This window comes from Equus asinus, chromosome 6 (assembly GCF_041296235.1).
Source record: "Equus asinus isolate D_3611 breed Donkey chromosome 6, EquAss-T2T_v2, whole genome shotgun sequence".
NCBI classification, from domain to species: domain Eukaryota; kingdom Metazoa; phylum Chordata; class Mammalia; order Perissodactyla; family Equidae; genus Equus; species Equus asinus.
This window is the reverse complement of record NC_091795.1, coordinates 28,470,924-28,489,283: the sequence shown is the minus strand read 5'-3', so window position 1 is coordinate 28,489,283 and position 18,360 is coordinate 28,470,924. Positions and strand designations below refer to the sequence as shown.

At 47.8% G+C, this 18,360-nt stretch overlaps 1 protein-coding gene across 1 annotated transcript; it reads right to left on the bottom strand.

Moving 5' to 3' along the window:
* Nucleotides 1-7,998: 7,998 nt before the first annotated feature.
* Nucleotides 7,999-17,905, bottom strand: FABP1 (fatty acid binding protein 1). Its single transcript, XM_014852779.3, has 5 exons — nucleotides 17,747-17,905; nucleotides 13,403-13,623; nucleotides 11,659-11,831; nucleotides 10,267-10,356; nucleotides 7,999-8,117 (listed from the first exon to the last, which is right to left on the bottom strand). The coding sequence occupies exons 2-5, from the start codon at nucleotides 13,467-13,469 to the stop codon at nucleotides 8,067-8,069; spliced, it is 381 nt and encodes a 126-aa protein (XP_014708265.1). The 5' UTR covers nucleotides 13,470-13,623; nucleotides 17,747-17,905; the 3' UTR covers nucleotides 7,999-8,066.
* Between the last annotated feature and the right edge of the window lie 455 nt (nucleotides 17,906-18,360).

Genomic DNA, 18,360 nt, shown 5'->3' with positions numbered 1-18,360 from the left:
CAGTATGCGGCATGACCGCAGGCCACTGTTTGGGTCCACTAACTCTGGCATGAACACAGTCCTCATTATCAGCCTCGGCCTCCCCAGCCTTGCTTGGCTTGCTCTGAGAACCTTCTGGTCCAGGCACAGTGCTACAGTTTCCCAGATGTCTTTAAGAGTTGTGTTTGTTGCCTATTGTTGCTGTAACAAATTACCATACACCTAGTGGCTTCAAACAACACAGATTTATTATTTTATAGTTCTGGAGGTCAGAAATCCAAAATGGGTCTCACAGGGCTAAAATCAAGGTGTCGGCAGACCCGGGTTCCTTCTGGAGGCTCTAGGAGAAGAGTTTCTTTCTTGCCTCTTCCTGCTTCTGAAAACTTCTTCTAGAATGCCCACTGTTCTTGGTTTGTGACCCCCAGTTAACAATCACATCACTCCTGCCTTGTGATTCCATTGGGCCCACCAGGATAATCCAGGACAATCTTCTCAAATCAAGGTCCTTACCTTAATCACATCTGCAAAATCCCTTTTACCACGGACAGTAACATATTCACAGGTCCAGGGGTCAGCACGTGGGCATCTTTGGAGGCCATCCTTCTGCCTACCACAGCAGACTTGCTATCAAGCCCTCAGTCTAGTCATGCAGGCACAACTACAAGGCTCTGAGCAGTAGACTTGGGCCTTGAATCCTGATTTCCAGGCTCCAGGAGAATGAATCTTCCCATACGTCACACTAACAGCCATGTCCAGTTTGCCTTCTTTTCTTCCCACTTCACCGAGACAGGGTTTGTAAGTTCTCACTTAGTCAACCACAGCCCTGTCTTCACTCCTTCCCTTCTGCTCACGTGTCCTGGGCAGGTGGTATGTGCAGAACCCCTTTGTAGACCCGGCACCTTCCTGAGTATAACAAAGAGCTGGGGAAGTGCTGGGAACTACAGTTTGAATCGGCAGATAGAATTCCAGATATGTGGTTTGTGTCCTTCGGTGGCGCTCACATTTGGCCTTGTAGGACGGTTCTTTGCACTTTATTCACTGCCCGTCTCATTAGAGTATATGTTTCTTAAGGGGAAGGATTTTGCCTTACTCCTGATGGTAGGCACTTCATACTCAACCCGTTTACACCTGAGCTCATCATTTCCCTCCAGACCTCTGTTCCCCATCTCACCATCCACCTAGTTGTCCAAGATCTGGGATATTATCTTAGATGCTTCCCTCTCCTTCACCCCCTGTAGTGGGCTTCTGTAGGTTGTCTTTTCAGGCTAGCATCTCCCAGATTCTGATAAGAGTACCAACTCCTCCTCTAGAGACCCTCCTGTGTACCATGAAGTTCTTAGGGGGCTACTTAGGACAGATCAGTTCAGGACCCAGCCTGACGTACCACGGCACAGCATTTCCTGACACACCTGAGTGAGTCATCAACGCGCCCTGAGTCAATGGTGTGCTGTTAAATATTTAACAACAATGTAGAGAACACCCTTGATTTGTAACATTTGCTGATTTCCCGGGTATAAATACTCCCACCATGGGCAATGTCAAGCTACCAAGCTGTATGTTGAGTTGGGAGTTGGTGCCAGCTGCCTCCAGCACACCACGGCATGTGACCCCAGCTAGGCAATCAGACCTGTGCCAGGGCCCTCTGAACTGGAGAAGGAGGAGTTCCTGCTCTTCTCCGCAAATACAAGCTCTCAATTTGTGACCCCGGAGGTGCTGGTATTCTTGCTCCCTGCTCTTTGGGAAATTCTGGGAGAACATAGCTGGCATTGAGGGAGAAAAGGAAGTTGATAAGGAGAGAGAAGTATTGATGACGTTGTTGTAAGGCTTTGAATTCATCTGTTCTTTCCAGTTACATGAATCAGCGAGCCACATATTCCCCCCTTTAATTATGGCCCAAACCAGTTTAAGTGGGTTTCTCTCACTTGCAACTAACGGAGTTCCCATTGTGCTAGCTTATCTCCATCTGCCCCCTACATCCCCTCTCCACCTGTCTCTGCCCTGCTCTGTGCCCAGAAAGGCTGACCTCTGCTTGCTTGTTCAGCCAATGCGAGGCACCGGCAGCAGATGGGAAGACAGAAGAGTGAGGTGGGGTGTTATTCCCCACCACACCCTCTCTTCCCTGCCGCCTCCCTGCTTAACCAGGGTTCAGCCCCTGCTCAGTGGCTCTCCAATGGCTCCAGCTCTCACTGAGCTCTAGTAACACTCTCCCCACATTGCCCTTCAGGCCTACAGGTGGTAATGGCTTTCTGTGGTTGCTAGTCTCTGGATGCCTCACCTACCTTGTGGGCTCTCTTTACTCAAACCACACCTTTGTAAATAGTGCGTTCATTAAAATCTCAGCAGGAGAAGCCTTTGAGCGAGCTTTATTTCCTGTTGATACGTCCTTGACATGTATCTTCTAATGTACTTCTCACATCTAATCACTATTGAATCACCATTGATTCGCATTCCTAAATGCTCTTGAACGTTTTCTACCTTGCTCCATCCTCACAGTTACTGCCTTGGTTCGGGCCTCCAACACCTCTTGTCTGGACCATTGCTGCAGTTTCTTAATGGTCTCTGGATTCAGCCTTGGCCCTTCCCATTGATCCTCGACACCAGGGCCAAAATAATTTTTCTAAGAGTGTATTTAGGATCAGGTTACTCTTGTAGCTGAAAGCCCTTCAATGATTCCCCACTGTCTCCAGGGTCAAGTCCAAACTCTTCACCAGAGTAAAAGGATATTCATGACAGAGACTCTACGTCCCTTCTCTGCCTTGTCTCTTGCCAAGCCCCCATTTATACCCCACCTCTCTGCCAAGCAAATACCCTTGGATGCTTTGAGAGTTGGCCAAAAGGTCACCTCCTCTGAGACATTTTCCTAGGCAGGCAGGGTCTGGAGCTTGTACACATTGACGTCATGGTGCGGATCATACTGTTGCCGTTATGGATTATGGGTTAGTCTCCTCCCTAGACAGCCAGTCTCCCGAGGATCATTGTCTCCTCCGAGCTTAACACTGCCCAGCCTTGATTTGGCTGAATGAGGCCAGGCTGTGTGGAGAAGACACATTTAATCCTATGTCTCTAAGTTTTTCTAGGAAGAAATACTAGGAAATCATGGGATGGTCAACATGTCTCTAGTATATACAGAAAAAGTGTTCCCAAGATTGAATATAGACTAAATTAGATACCCCCTTAAAAAAAATCACTTTCTTTACGCTAATGGGAATCAGTTAAAAAAGAAAAAAACACCCAGCAAGGTTTCCTTTTTTTGTGACTATAGACTCCAAAAACTGACTCTTTACAAATCAATCGACTCTCACAGGGAAGGAGCACCCTCTGTTAGTGGGCTGCTCACAGGACAGGTGGCGAGGAGGAGGAAAGGTCAGGAGGGAAGAGGGGTCCAGGTAAAAATAGCTGATGCTGTCAACAGCTGTTTATTCAATTTATTTAAAGCAGGCTTCAGACCCAGAGTTCTCTGGGCACCTGTACACAATCCAAATTCAGCATTTAAAATGAATTCTCCTTTTCAGGCAGAAACCTACAAACAATCCCCTCCCAAACCCAGAGTTGTTCCCAGTTAAGAAGAGGCTTTGGGAATTTTGTCAGGTCCCTAGAGGCTTGTTTCTACTACTTTCTTCCACCTGTGGCTTGAGAGTCAAAGGGCCTCAGTTCCCCCATTTATCAGCTGGGTGGTCCTGAGCAAACCTCTTCTCCTCTCTGTGCCTCTCCATCTGCTCACAGAGGTTCTGGCATCACAGGGTTTCTGCTAAACATCTGAATGTCAAACCCAACTGCAGTTCCCTGAGGAATCTGAGTGGCAGTAATGATATGCTTCACTTGAATGGCACTTGCATTATTTCATGGGATCCTTATAAAAGCCACAAGAGAAGGTATTGTATCGCCTATTTCACAGATGAGAAAACTATTGAAAAATCATGGATTGATTTACTACAGCCGTGTCTTCAAGCCCAATATTTTTATTTTAAATAATCTACTTTTAAAAATATTCATTGCTCATTAAAAGAAAAAAGTTCCACAAAATTAGTTCCTTGGAAAAGATTCAAACGGTATAAATAATGCAAAAAGCTCTCTTGACTTTCCACCCAATTCCTGTCCCCATCCCAGGGGTAATGGCTGTTATCTAGTGTTCCAACCGTGCATGGTCACATACATGTATGCATATCGCTATAAATAGATAATTTTGTTCCATGTTGTAACAAAATTTACATGAATGATATTATTGATATTGTTCTGAAACTTGCATTTTTAGAAAAAAAAAAAGCCTTTGTTTTAGAGAGAGTTCTATGACAGTTCTTAAAGATCTACCTTGTTTATTTAATCTTTCATAGGTTATTTCAGAGGATGGCTGTACCACAGTTTGTCTACGCCCTTTTTTACTGATGGACATTTGTTTCCAGTTTTTGGCTGTTGTGCCTTTTATACGCTTCTCTGTGTATGTGTATAAATGATTCTCTAGGGAGAAATACAGCAGTGGCATTGGTAGGTGTTAGGGAATTCACTTTGAAAATATTAATGGATACTGTTAAACGGTGCTCCAAATGGGCTGTACTAGTTTATATCTCTACCACCAATGGGAGAGCCATTCATCACATCCTTGCAAACACTGAATGTTATCAATCTTTTTACTTTTCACCAGTTTTATTTCTAAAATATCTCATTTTATATCCCTCCTCCCTGATTTCCATGAGACTAAGTATATTTCATATTGTGAATTCCCTAAAAATGTCCTCAACCCACCTTTCCATTGACTTATTGGTCTTCTGATTGATTTGAGGGAGGTTTTTATATTCTGTCTACTAACCTTTGTTGTGTGAGACACAAATATTTTCTCCCACATTGTTGCTTTTTTTTGAAAGTGCATTTACAGAGTCTTTTTTCATATAAAACTTTAAATTTTTGAAGTAGTAAAATGAATTAATCTTTTCCTTCATGGTTTTTGCTCTTGTCTAAGAAGGTCTTTTAAACTTTAGGCTATTTATCCACCATCATATTGTAGGGGAGGAAGACATTTCCTCTACCCTCTCTGGGTTCTTCTGGCCAGAGAACGAATTAAATTCACATGAGACAGAATAACAGGAGAAAATTAAACAAAGCTTTATAACATGTATACGTGGGAGAGGCTCAGGAAACCTGAGCAACTCATCAAAATGGCCGAAGCCACCACCTTAAATATCATCTTCAGTCAAAGACAAAGGAGGATGTTGGGGGTGGGGGGAGTCAGTTATGGGAGATTACCAGACAAGTACAGTAAACAAGGGTCAGGTTATTATGCAGATTTAAGTCCTTGCCTTCTGCATTGATTAAGAGTTTCTAGAGATAAGGTCATCCCTCCTTCCTGGTACAGAGAGGGAGACACCTTTACAGATGGAGATTTCCTTTATAATGTAAATGTCTCTTAACAAAGGGGAAGTAAATTCTACTTTTCAGAGTGTCTTTCCTGTCTGCAGTTTTTTAAAAGTAACCAGCCCGAAATAATCCTCATGCCAAAGAGACATATCTTGGGGTGGCCAATTCCAGTCCCCCACAATATCTATTTCTAATATTTCACATTTATTCATTTAGCTTTTTAATTCATCTGGAATTTAGTTTTGTGAATGGCCTATTGTAGTGTGCTACTGGTGGTTGTGGTGGTTGTTTTTTCTGTGTCTCCCAACTCTCAGTTCTTACTGAAGCTCTGAAGCTCTCTCCTTAAGTCTGCCTCATTTCCCCAAATTATGGTCTCCCTTTTTTCCCCAGGACTCCAATCCATGTGGGAGAAGGAGAAAATATCGTGCAAGGCAGGAAGCCTGCATTCCAAGAGACTGGTGCACATAAAATGCCAGAGAGAAGGAAAGAGTGCTCTCAGCTGTGCAATCTAGAAAGCCTTCTTGAAGGAGGTGGCGCTTAAATAGTGAGGGGAACCAGAGGTTGTTTAGTTTGATTGGAATGTTTATTATAGGAAAGGCTGTGAACCTAGGTAAGGTGGGACAGACTGTGCTCAAGCAAGGGTCGGCAACCTATGGTCCACAAGTCAGATCTGGCTGCCACCTGTTTCTGTACAGTGTGAAAGCTAAGAATGGTTTTCCATGTTTAAAGGTTGAAAAAAAAGTGGGCCAGCCTGGTGGCGCAGCAGTTAAGTTCACACATTCTGCTTCGGTGACCTGGAGTTTGCTGGTTTGAATCCCGTGTGTGGACATGGCACCGCTTAGCAAGTCATGCTGTGGCAGACGTCCCACATATAAAGTAGGGGAAGATGGGCACAGATGTTAGCTCAGGACCAGTCTTCCTCAGCAAAAAGAGGAGGATTGGCGGCAGATGTTAGCTCAGGGCTAATCTTCCTCAAAAAAAAAAAAATTGAAAAAAATCAAAAGAAGAAGAATATTTTATGACATATGAAAATGATATAAATTTCAGATATCAATGTCCACAAATAAAGTTTTATTGGGACACAGCCACGCCCATTTGATTGTGTACCATCTGTGGCTGCTTCCGTGCGACAACAGCAGAATTGGGGAAGTGTCCTGAAATTTATATTTTACACAGGAATCAAAATATAATGATGTACACCTGAAATTTATGTAGTGTTATAAACCAATGTTATCTCAATAGAAAAAAAAAAGAACTGGGGAGTTGTGACAGAGGCTGGATGGCTCACAAAGCTGAAATTTTACTCTCTGGCCTTTTATAGAAAAAGTTTACTGGCCCCTGATGTAGAGATTTGAATGCAGGTTTAGGAGTTTGACTCTTATGTGCCAGGCAATGAACTAGGAAGTGTTATGATCAGTGCCGTGTTTAAGGAGGATGATTCCCACTGGGGTGGAGGTTTGCAGGTGAGAGAGAGAGAGGCAGGGAGATGCCAAAGTGGCCTGTGAAACAATCCAAGTGACAAGTAATGGAGTTTCAACTCCAGAAGTGAGAAGAGAGGAGGTGGGAAATGTGACAGGTTCATTCACTTAGTAAGGCATCTCCGTTGAGAGCTTTCTGTGAGCTGGGCACAGACCAGGGAGCTGAAAGATATGATGAAGGAAGAAATGCCCACGCTTGGCAGCTCTTCGGACATGAGGAATGAGCACTGTATGAGTTTCCTGGGGCTGGCATAACAAAGTGCCACCAACTGGGTGGCTTAAACAACAGAAATTTATTATCTCACTATTCTGGAGGCCAGAAGTCTGAGATCACGGTGATGGCAGGGCCATCCTTCCTCTGACGGAGGTAGGGAGGATCTGTACCGGGTCTCTCTCCTAGCTTCTGCCGGTTCCTTGGCTCGTGGCAGCGTAACTTCAGTCTTCACATGGCGTGCCCCTGTGTGTGTCTCCATGTACCCAAATTTCACCTTTTTATGAGGACACCAGCCATATTGGATTAGGATCCCAGCCTGCTCCACTATGACCTCATTTTAACTTAACTAATTACATCTGCAATGACTTTATTTCAAAATAAGTTCACAGTCCAAGGTTCTGAGGGTTAGGACTTTGACATGTGAATTTTGGGGAGATGCAGCTCAACCAAAAACAGCTCCCAGAGCCTGGGATAAAGTGCGGTTCAGAGGAGTCCTCCTTCTCCCTCATTCTGCCTCTGCCCATTGCACGGAGGGAGCTTCCACCCAAGCTTCCTCTGTCCTTCTGGTACCTCTTGTAGGCTCCTTGCTCAGCCCTCCCCTAAGGGGGTGAATTGTCCATTTGGGAGGGTCAGTGCCTGCTCTTTTCGTTCCTGTCCAGCATTCCTCCTCTCTGTCCCCACAGGGAACCACCCTCAGGGCCAGCACACTGCACACCCTCTTGCCCAAGCTCCTTGCCTGTGGGGATGACTAGGAAAGATCATTCTAGGGCTGTTCTACAGATCCAGCCACATCTCGTGTTCTTCAGAGGGTCACCTGAGTCGGTGTTTTGGGATCTGCTTTCAGGCTGAGAAGCTTCCGTCAGACCTGACCCGGCAGGATGGAACATGCGGATTATCAAGGTTTACAAAAATATAGGTGATCAGTGCCCACTGACACCAATAGCACCATCAATGAAAAGCCATTAAGAAGAAAAGACATTTTTTTAAACGAATTCACTTTACTACCTTAGTTTTACACAGTAAAAGAATATGAAATGCAGACTTGTCTAAATTCTCTTGCTGACTCTCTTGAAGACGATGTCGCCCAGTGTCATGGTCTGAAAGTCAGAAAAGAAATCATGAAATGTTCATCTGCTGTTGAATTGTAAAAGATAACTAAGCCTACAAAATAGCCCCAGATATGCTAACATATAAAACAATTCATGGATTCCTCTGTTTTCTATAGGGCCAGAGGAAGGGTTGGCAATTTTTTCTAAAACCTCATGCTAAGTCTCTGTTACTTCACTTCCTCACTTGGAGAGTTATCCTGCCTTTTACTGAATCCCTTTCTATATCAATGCCTGTGAGAACAAGACCATCCAAACAAGTCCAGTCCAATCCAATTTCTCGAAGGTTCATTGAGTGCCCACTAGGTACCAAACATGTGTTGAACACCAAGGACACATGTACGTGGTAACACTTAGGCACCCAGCCTGGAACATGGTAGGTTGTGCAGTTTTCCTCCTAAAGAGCTGTGAAGCACACAAAAACATCAGATTCATTGGATTCATCAGTTTTTGTGTTTTTGAGGGATGTTCCTTTCTCCCCACATCCCTCCCCCTTGCTGGTGGCAATGATGTGGGGGTAATGTCATCAGGATTAAAAAGGAGCCCCTTAGCTCCAGCAGCAATGGAATGGAATGGAAAGATCCAGGTTTGAATTCTGGTTCTACAACTCATTAGGTGGATGACCTTGGACAGGCCAACCTGTCTACGTAATCCCTCAACCTGCCTCCCTCGCAGGAGACGAGAGGATTAGCAGAGATGAAGCATATCAAAGGATGTTGGTCAGGACCGAGTCCAGGACAGGCTCATCTCTCACTCCCTGCTGGTCCCTTTCTACTCGGCTGTGAATGTGCCAGGGTAGGGGTTGGGGACTGTGTGTTTCCTGATTGACTCACACTCTCCCTAGTCGAGGGATTTCTCCACTTGAAAAGGTTATGATGGACCCCTGGGGTGGTGTTCTGGCCTCTGTTATACCCTAAAGCACACCCTGGGGGCAAAGAAGAGCCCAGGGGACATAACTGCAGGAGAAACACTGCACTACTCACCCCCAAATCAAGGACAGGCCCTGGCCGACAGCCAGGCACCAAGGCTGATGTGGCACACACAACTGGAGTGTGCCAGACTGAAAGCTGCTGTAAAATTGTCATGAATATGATTCTCCTTACAAATGCCAAAAGGGCAAAGGCATTTGTTGAGCGCCCTGGGTTTGCAGGGCAGGTGGAGGACTCTGTGGCTTGTTGGTTAGTGCTGAGGCAGAAGGGGAGAGTTATAGCTACTAATACCGCAATCTCATTAAACAGAAAAGGCAATGAAAGAGCCCAACTTTTGGCCAAACAAAGCCTTCCTTGTGTGTGGGTGCTGCGTCAGCGGGAGGGGCTGCTCCATGAATCAGAGGCCCACAGGAGGGAATGAATGGATTTCTGCCCTCCAGCCTGTGAGCGAGCCTTGTGGCTACATCCCAGCGGAGACCTCCAAAGGTGGGCTGGGCTATGGCTCTGCATGACCCTGGGGGTCGCCTCCTTCCGAGCACCTCTCTTACCCCATCTTATCTGGGTGTTAGTGAAGGAAGGGGAGAGGAGACAGGGGATGGCAATGAGGAGAGAAGGAAGTAGGGGAGGTTGGGGGGTTGACCCTGACCTGCAAAGTGGTGGTGGAAGGACAGCCTAAGAGAACTCAGGAGGAACCAGCTGGGGCTGCTGCCAGCACACGTGGGGCCTTTGGTGAATTAGAAAGGGTTGCCTCTTCCTCAAGATACTACACTTCTATCTGTTGGAAAACTACCCAAACATACTGCACTGGTTTTGTCAGAACAAGATGCCTTACTGGCATGCACTGCAAGATTGTAATAAGTATACAAATCTATACTGTCTATAGTGGGAGTGGCTCCCCCTAGGGTTGGGCCCTGTACAACCATGTATGGCAGCCCTGTGAGACAGACCCGGTTCACGGGAACCCTAGCTCTGCCATTTCCTGGCTGTTTGTTGCCTCAGTTTCCCCATTTAAAAAGTTCAGGTTGTTGGGAAGATCAGAGATAACGTGTGTAAACTGCCTGGGACATCACAGATCCTCAGTAAGTGGTAGCAGAGATTGACAACAGGAAAGGCAGCAGGAGGGCTGTTCCTCACCCTTCAGCACCTCCCCCCACCCCGCCATCCTCCCCGCTCCAAGCACTGGGAGCCAAAAGCTCAGAGCACCAACTTACATTGGTGATTATATCACCCTTGAGTTCTGTCACAGACTTGATGCCTTTGATGGTTGACACCAGTTTATCACCTTCCATGTGAGTTATTGCCTGCAGGGGACAGAAGAGATAGCCTGTGAGGAGGAGTCTGGGGAGGGAGCAAGAGCCTTGCTAATGAAGTTGGCTCCCCTGCGTGGGTCTCTGCCTACAACAACCAAATGGCTCATCTTTGTATAATGCCAACACCCTAGTTCTCTGGCTCTAAACAGAGGTGAGGTGCATTTAAGAACTAAAGAGGGGCCAGCCCAGTGGCGCGGTGGTTAAGTTCACACATTCTGCTTTGACGGCCCTGGGTTTGCCAGTTCACATCCTGGGTGCAGACGTATGCGCTCCTTGTCGGGACATGCTGTGGTAGGCGTCCCACATATAAAGTAGAGGAAGATGGGCATGGGTGTTAGCTCAGCACCTATCTTCCTCAGCAAAAAGAGGAGGATTGGCAGCAGACGTCAGCTCAGGACTAATCTTCCTCAAAAACAGAAAACAAAAAAGACACAAAAAAAGCTAAAGAAAATGTCAGGGCTTCTTTTGTCAGCCTTTTAATTTATAGTATGTCATCTAGAAATCAGCATAGATACCTACGTGGTCTCAAACACAAGCACTAAAATACAATGGAGTAAAATCTCAATTCTCCAAGCTAATGGAGGGAGGTCGTAGCAAAATTCAAAATACTGGCCAGTTGGGAGAACACATCTTCTTGCTTTGGTATGTATTATTCCCTCCAGTACATTTATCTTTCCTATTATGGTCTCCTTTTCAAACTTTATGCATCTAGGAAGAGGTAACTGAAACCCAGCAGGGAGCAGAAGACACTGGCCAAGATTAAAAATTTGCCTCCAAAGTGGACAATTGGAAAAGGCCCATGGAAAACCCATGATGGCCTGCCCCTTACTATGGGCATATGGAGAGAATTTCCCTCCTAAAAAATTTATCACAGATTTCCCGATTGGTAATGTTATATCTGGAGGAGCAGAAATAGAGAGCGATCGGAAGAGGTAAAGAGTCCAACATGCTGAGCCCAACGCACGAAGTTGTCTGGAGGGGAGGAGTGAAGACGGCTGCTCAGTGACATGGGTTGGGCTAGGGTGTGTGGAGTTTCCAAGGGAGGAAGAGAGGCTCCTGGATTCTCAGCCCAGAGCACCCCTGGGCAGTCTGAGGAAAACAGGAGTGGCTTCCCTACCAGCTTCTTCCCTAAGAGCTGTCTTTGTCCCTGGGCCTGTCACCCTAGAAGTGGGTTCAGAGATAAGATATCCATGTTGGGGATTGTGAGGTGGGAGCTTTGAGGGAGGAAGTCCCAGGGCCAGCCTCCAGGGAAAGTTCTGGAAGCAGAGGGTGGCTAGAGGGGGCACCTCCTACCTTGACCTTCTCCCCAGTAAAGGACTCCAGCTCAAACTCCTCCCCCAAAGTGAACTCGTGGTGGACCACTTTGGGCCCTGTGGTGATGGTGATCTTGAAGTGATTCCCATTGTGCACGATTTCCGAAGTCTCCTTGAGGTCCTTCCCCTTCTGGATGAGGTCATCGGACATACCTGGTGGAAACCATTTGAAGTTTAGAGACAGGCAGAGGTGGGAGTTGCAAGGTGGTGGTCATAAGAGAAAGAGACGGGGGGTGGGGTGGGGATGCTGTGTTTCCCCAGAGGCCACAGGTAAGCACTGGAGTCCTGTGGGCAACATGGGCCTTGACCTCTGAAAGGAAGGTCAGTGGCCTAGCTTGGCCTGACCTGCTCTGCCCAACAAAGTTGTTTTATAACTTGCCAGTTGGTTTATAAAATAGACACTCCTCTGGCCCGAAGAACCTTTCCTCTGTGAGCACCCTAGCTCTCACTCTCTTGCTCACTCCTCTTCCTTCAGTGCCCAGAGACTTTGCTCTCTGAGTATAAGAATTCCGTCCTCCACACCCATGGGACCATACAGTTTATCTTCCAAGACAGGTCGCTCCTGAGAGAGAAAGGGGGAGCTATTAATAATTATGCCAGGACAACATGCACACACCGGGACTGTGCCGGGCAAACCTCTGTCGTCAAGGCTCTTGAGGAAGATGTACCAGGAGTCCCTTACCCTGGGACAGGGCTTAAAAATGTCAGAGCATGTCCACGCTGTTACAGGAATTGAGGTTCATAAAAACCATGTGCATGACCTCAGAGGTGGAGGGTCCTGTTGCACAGGTGAGGGGTGTGAGAGGCAGAGATGTGCTGGGACTGGCCCTACAGGAGAGGAGCCAATCTCTCGGCGGGCCCCAAAGGTCCTCCTCTCTGCCTTTGCTGTCTTCCCCACCCTTCTCCTTCTTGGCACCCTTCCTTGTCACACTACCTCTTTGCTCACAAGGTTCCCTCTACTTGGAGCACAATCCCCTCCCCCAGTCCCCTAGTGGACACCTGTTCATCTTCCAGGACTCAGCCTAAGGCCCACCTTCACTACCACCAAGACGTCCCCCTGACTCCATGAGCGTCACATCCTCCTATAAGCGACTCTGAGGGGGAAGGGGGTTAAAATGGGGTCTTTGGGAAGCAGTGGCTGCTTTAAATCCCAACACAAACCCTTCTCACCTGCGTGAACTTGGTCAGGATTACTTAACCTTTCTAGGCCTCAATTGCCACAACTGTAAAATGGGAAAAATAATACCCAACTCAGAGGTTTTTGGTGAGGAGTCAAAGGACACTGCATATCAAGGGCTTTGCACAGTGCTTGGCACTGAGTCGGCCCTCAGTACACATTAGGGGATCCTTTATTGCATTGCTTTCTTCTCTTTTTCTCTGGCTCATTGCTATCTGTCTCCCTAGCGTCTGTCCAGCATGGTGCCCAGCAGCTGGTTGGCCTTGAAGGAATGAATGAACTGAGTCACATAGCGAGGTACCAGCAGAGGTGGCTTCAATCCAGATCAGACCCTAGTTCAGAGCTCTCCCTTTATCTATGGGGCAGCCTTGTCCAGTGAGTATAGCACAAGCTGCAAGTGACCAAAAAAGTCAACAACACGGGCCTGGTCCATGTAGACCCCGAACCTATCCTCCAATCCCAACATCGAGACCCTGAATAACCATCATTTGCAGGCCAGACCCTCGCTGCCATGATCCCAAGCCTTGGCGCCCAGCCCAGCACTCACCGACTGCCTTCATGAAGGGCTCAAAGTTTTCCTGGCTCTGCAGTTGGTACTTGCCGGAGAAGTTCATGGTGGCGACGGGGCTCCCTCCACAGCTGATCTGTAGCTCTGCTAGCCCAGCTGCCCGGTGCGGACTGATTTATAGGGGGGCTCCTTCCCTTTCGGATATTGGCCAGAGGTCAGTAGCTGTTGACTCCTTTATGTCCAGGTTCAAACATTAACTCCTGAGAGCAATGGTCAACGATAAAAAAAACAGGATGGGCACAGCAGACGTTTGCTCTAGTTCGGCAAACATTGATGGGTGTCAATCAAGTTCAAAGCCTATGGCCCTGTAGCCTTGAAGGTGCTACTCTCCCATGAAATGTGTGTGCGTGTGCATACATGTCCATACACACACATATACATATACATATATAGACATATATGTTCGTGTGTGCATATAGGTGTGTGTATCTAGATCTAGATATAGACAGAGAAAAATACTGAAGAATCCCTTTAAACTCAAAACCTCACCTTATTTACATAATCTTACGCTCTTTCCCCATCTTTATCATTACGCAAACTTAATTCTTACAAGGTTGTCATCAGCCCCTAGAGCTGTTTTTTTTGTATTCTGGAAATTCCTCCTTGATGATTATAGGCTCCTCCACAGTCAGATCAGTCTCCTTTCTGAAGTGTTAGAGTGGGACATACTAAAGGCAGGGGTCAATCACTTAAACCAGCTGTGTGGAAGAATTAGGCAGAAACAAAGTAGGGTAAAGAAAGTAGGTAGTACCTGCTGGGCTAACCGAACCCGCCAGGGGCGCCCATGACTCCGTGCATGCATTCACGCTGCTCCGTCTCCCCTTCCTTCCCTTCCCCCCATATTCACCTCCTCTATGGATCCTCTGGGCTCTCAGAGCACTTTGCAAATATACTCGTCCCTTGGTATAGCAGGCTATTCGTTCCAGAATCCCCTGTGGACGCCAAAATCCAAGGATGCTCAAGTCCCTTAGGTGGCCTTCAGTATCCATGAGGTGAACAAACCGCGGAACGTCCCTTGGTTGAACCCACAGATGCGAAACTTACGGAAACGACTGTACCTACGTTCTAATTCCTACTGGGATTATTTCTCTATGTATTCTTTCTCATTGTACTTCTTGGTGTGCGTAATACCTGGCACATAGTAGATGTCCAATTAATGATGGGTCAGCAAATAAAAGCCGTCCAAAGATAATGAGGCCACGGCTTGCCTTATTAAAGGAAAATAAGAGATATCGAGTAGTCAGGTTGGCAAACCCCTTCAAATCACTGAATCACTGGGGCTTGGCAGCAAGGAGATTGGGGTGTGTGTGTGTGTGTGTCTGTCTGTCTGTCAAACAGAGCTGCGACTTGGCTGAGAGTCCAGTGTGAGAGGATGTGAACAGGGCTGGCAATCTGTGACCCCAAGCCGGAGAGGCATCTACTCTCTCCCCATCCCTATCCATTTTTTCTCCTTCCTCTGCACCCCTGCTCTGCCATTCTAGCCTGTGCCCGAGTTGATGGGAGATTCCAGACAGAGCTCTCTGTTTCCTGGATGGTTCCCTCCCCTGCCAGGGGATCCCATCTGGAGCACAGTCACCAAGATGCTCACTCACTCATCTGCCAAACAGGCAGTCCCCCGTCTCTGCGCCCTAGAACAGCTGGGCTGCTGGGGTGTCTGCTCTCGAAGACACATGCGCATGAGGCAGGGGACACGTGAGTGGATGGGGGATCAAAGCCACGGGAGCATGGGGAGCTGGGACTGACACAGGCATGTGAGCCCACGGTGCTGGCGCTCTATCATCACAATCTCCTCACACATACTCTCCAAAATCTCCAGAATTTAGAAAGGTGATCGAGAAAAGCACCTTAAAATTCCTCTCCTCCACCCACCTGCTCAATGCCAGAGCCCTTCTCCAGCATCCCTGACAGGTGGTGTTAGCATACACCCCGTCACAGAGAGATCACTACCTTCTGAGCAGCATGGGCAGAGAACACTGGTTGAATGTGCTGTCATGCAGATTCCGGCCCCAGTAAACCTTCCCCTCTAAGTGGAGCGGGGTGCTCTGCTCTGCCCTCCCTGCTCGGTCCTCCTCTGACAGTGCCCAAGACACAAAGCATGTTCCAGGCCATGGGCTGGGCCTGTCCTTGGAGAAGGTTGAGTAGGGTTGAATGCTGAGAACTCACGGCCATTTTTAGTCACCACAAATGCCCTAGCATCTGAACAGGAGCAGGAAAACTGGCTCAAAGGACGATAGGCGCATCCACCGGCTCCTCTCCTCTTGTTTTGAACCTTGACTATGTACCTTTTAACACGTCTCATTGTGTTGCGGGGTCCATATTAGATCCCAATCTCCTTCAGGTGGGACAATAATTTTTTATTTTCATATGTGTAAGGACGAGAAATATCCATTATCTCAAGAACTGGCATCAGAATTTCTCTTGGAGAGGAAACTGTGTGTGTGTGTGTGTGTGTGTGTGTGTGTGTATGAGTGTGTGTGTGTGAGTGTGTGAGAAAGAGAGAGAGAGAGAGTGAAATTGACTGGATAAGCTGCTTGGGAGAGTGAGTGAGACCCAAGATCTGAGTGTCAGCGCGGGCTGAGATGGCAAAGGAAGTGCTGCCATGCTGTGCAGGAGACCAGGAGAGGCCTGGTTGTGTCTTCTTTCTCCCTCCTAGCTGTCGAAGGAGAAGAAAGAGAGCAATGCAGCAAACAGAGAGGAGAGGGGCCAGGGAGAAGGTGTAGGGTGATGGGTCAAGACACCCCCAACGGCAGAGAGGCAGGAAGAGCTTCTAGGAGAGCTAATGTTGAATTTGAAGCTGCTCATTTGCTGCAAAGTGAATCCCCATGCATCCTTCTTTAATTCCCTCCCCAACTGCCTCAAATGCTTCAGTAAAATAGAAAAAAATATATAATACAGCAAAATGTAATACATGAATCAGTATGTGGGCCAGCGGTAGATGATGAAGGTCTGAGTTTCATTTCTGGATTGATGCCATGGGGCTGAGGCAGCATACCTAAAACAGAGTGTCCGTGGGGATCCCCAGGATCCCCAGAGATCTTAGGGAGATTTGAAGGAATTCAAGATAATTTTATCCAAATCCTAGCTTACTGCGCAATCCCAGATGGCATCTGGGTTACGTAGGCTAACCCTCATGGGGTAACTGCTGGTGTGTCTGTCTCATGACTGTGCAGTAGGTGAGCCCAAGGCTAAATTCAAGTCATACCTGAGACCCCACCTACCCCAGCACATACCCTGAGAATTCTTCAAACACTTGTCAGGGAGCAAATCATTAAAAACTTCCTTAAACGGAGAGCATAGAAGCTTTGCAGTCTGAAACCAATGAACTAATCACCAAGGAAATGGCAATGATAAGGCCATTTACCAGCCCCCATCCCCAGCCATCAGGTGCTCTGTCTGGGAGGACCTACTTGCAGTGCCCTGGATGCACCATGCTCTCTCATGCAGCCACGGCCTGCCCAACATCCCTCCTCAGATAAAGGGATACCTGGCACATAAAGTCCACATCCAGACCCTCTCCCCTTGACTGCAGATGTCAAATGACACGCCCCACAGTGCTGATCTCTGGGATCTAAGGTGGAGAGTGGAGGAGGTCGTGAAAGTTTCTCCACAGGGCGTGGCAGCGCCAATCCCAGAGGCCTCTCGGGAGCCTGGATCGGCTACGCCTTTTCTGGTGTCTGAGGAAGAGCAGCCCTGGGAGCCGACCCTCCTGCCCGGCCCTGTACTTCCTGCCTACGTCGTCCAGGCAGCACCCGGGCATGACTGACTCAGGCTGGTCAAGGGGCTGGCACAGACGTTGAAAACCAGACAGCTCCAGCGTCAAATGGACAGCCTGATAGATGGGAGAGGCAGGTAGACCGAGCTGACAAACACGAGGCGAGGACTTCCTCTGTCCCCCAGATCCCAGACAGGGAGATTCTTAGGCAACCCCCCATGGCCTCCTTTTGGCCAGATTTTGCGTGAGTGTGTGAGTCTTCAGGCCTCAGAGGTTGGTGGCCATTTCCAAATTTAACACTTATAAGTAGTTTTCCAGAAAATCAAGAGAGGGTAATGACATCTCCTGCCCACAAGCTAAGTAAACACGAGAAGAGATAAGCTTAACTGCAATGACAAAGTTCAAGTAGCTTTCAAGAAAAAAAAAAGATTCCACTCCCTGGGCACAGCTTCTGATTTTTATCCACCTAGAGACTCCAGCCCCGCTCCAGCCCCCACTAGACTTCTCTTCTCATATTCCCTACTCAGATGAGCAGCATGGAGGTGTGCGAGGGGAGGTGACATGCCTCTTGGTGGCCAGGATATGAGTGCCATTGATTTTAGGCCACGTACCTTTGCACTTGGATCTGAGCCCAGGATGTCTCTAGTGCCAGTCTGCCCGTTTCCTGGATGTTTCAGGAGGTGCCCTGTGAGCCCGTACTTCTGCTACAGGCCGGGCTGAGAAGAAGGGCTGGGTTTGAACTCAGCTCTTCTCAGGATCACCTGATGTGCGATCCTGGACAAATCCCTCAGCCTTATGAAGCTCCACTTTCTTATCTGTTAAATGGTCGCGACATTCTCTGCCTTGCGAAAGCACTGTGTCAACAGTCAAGTCCCTCAGGAATGTGCAGCTCATATCAGAGGGAATCAGAGAACTTTGCATTTGCTTCTGTCAGGTGCTCAGGGCACCCCCCCCAGGACTAATTTTTCTGTTTATCTCCTGTTTGGGGGACAGGTTTCCCTCTCATCTCCCTGGGCCGGTGGGGAGGGTCTCCAGTCCCCCGTTTGCTATGGTGCAGCTGTACTACCAGGCATCTCAGTTCCCACTTTGTATCTGTTGTGGGCCCGTGGCCTTGTCTCCTGCTCCTGAGGGGCATGAAAACCCACACTCCTGGCCATACAGGTCAATTTCCCGGCAACCATCCCGGTGCCCCAGCCCCAGCTCATTGCTTACTGCTCTGACTCTG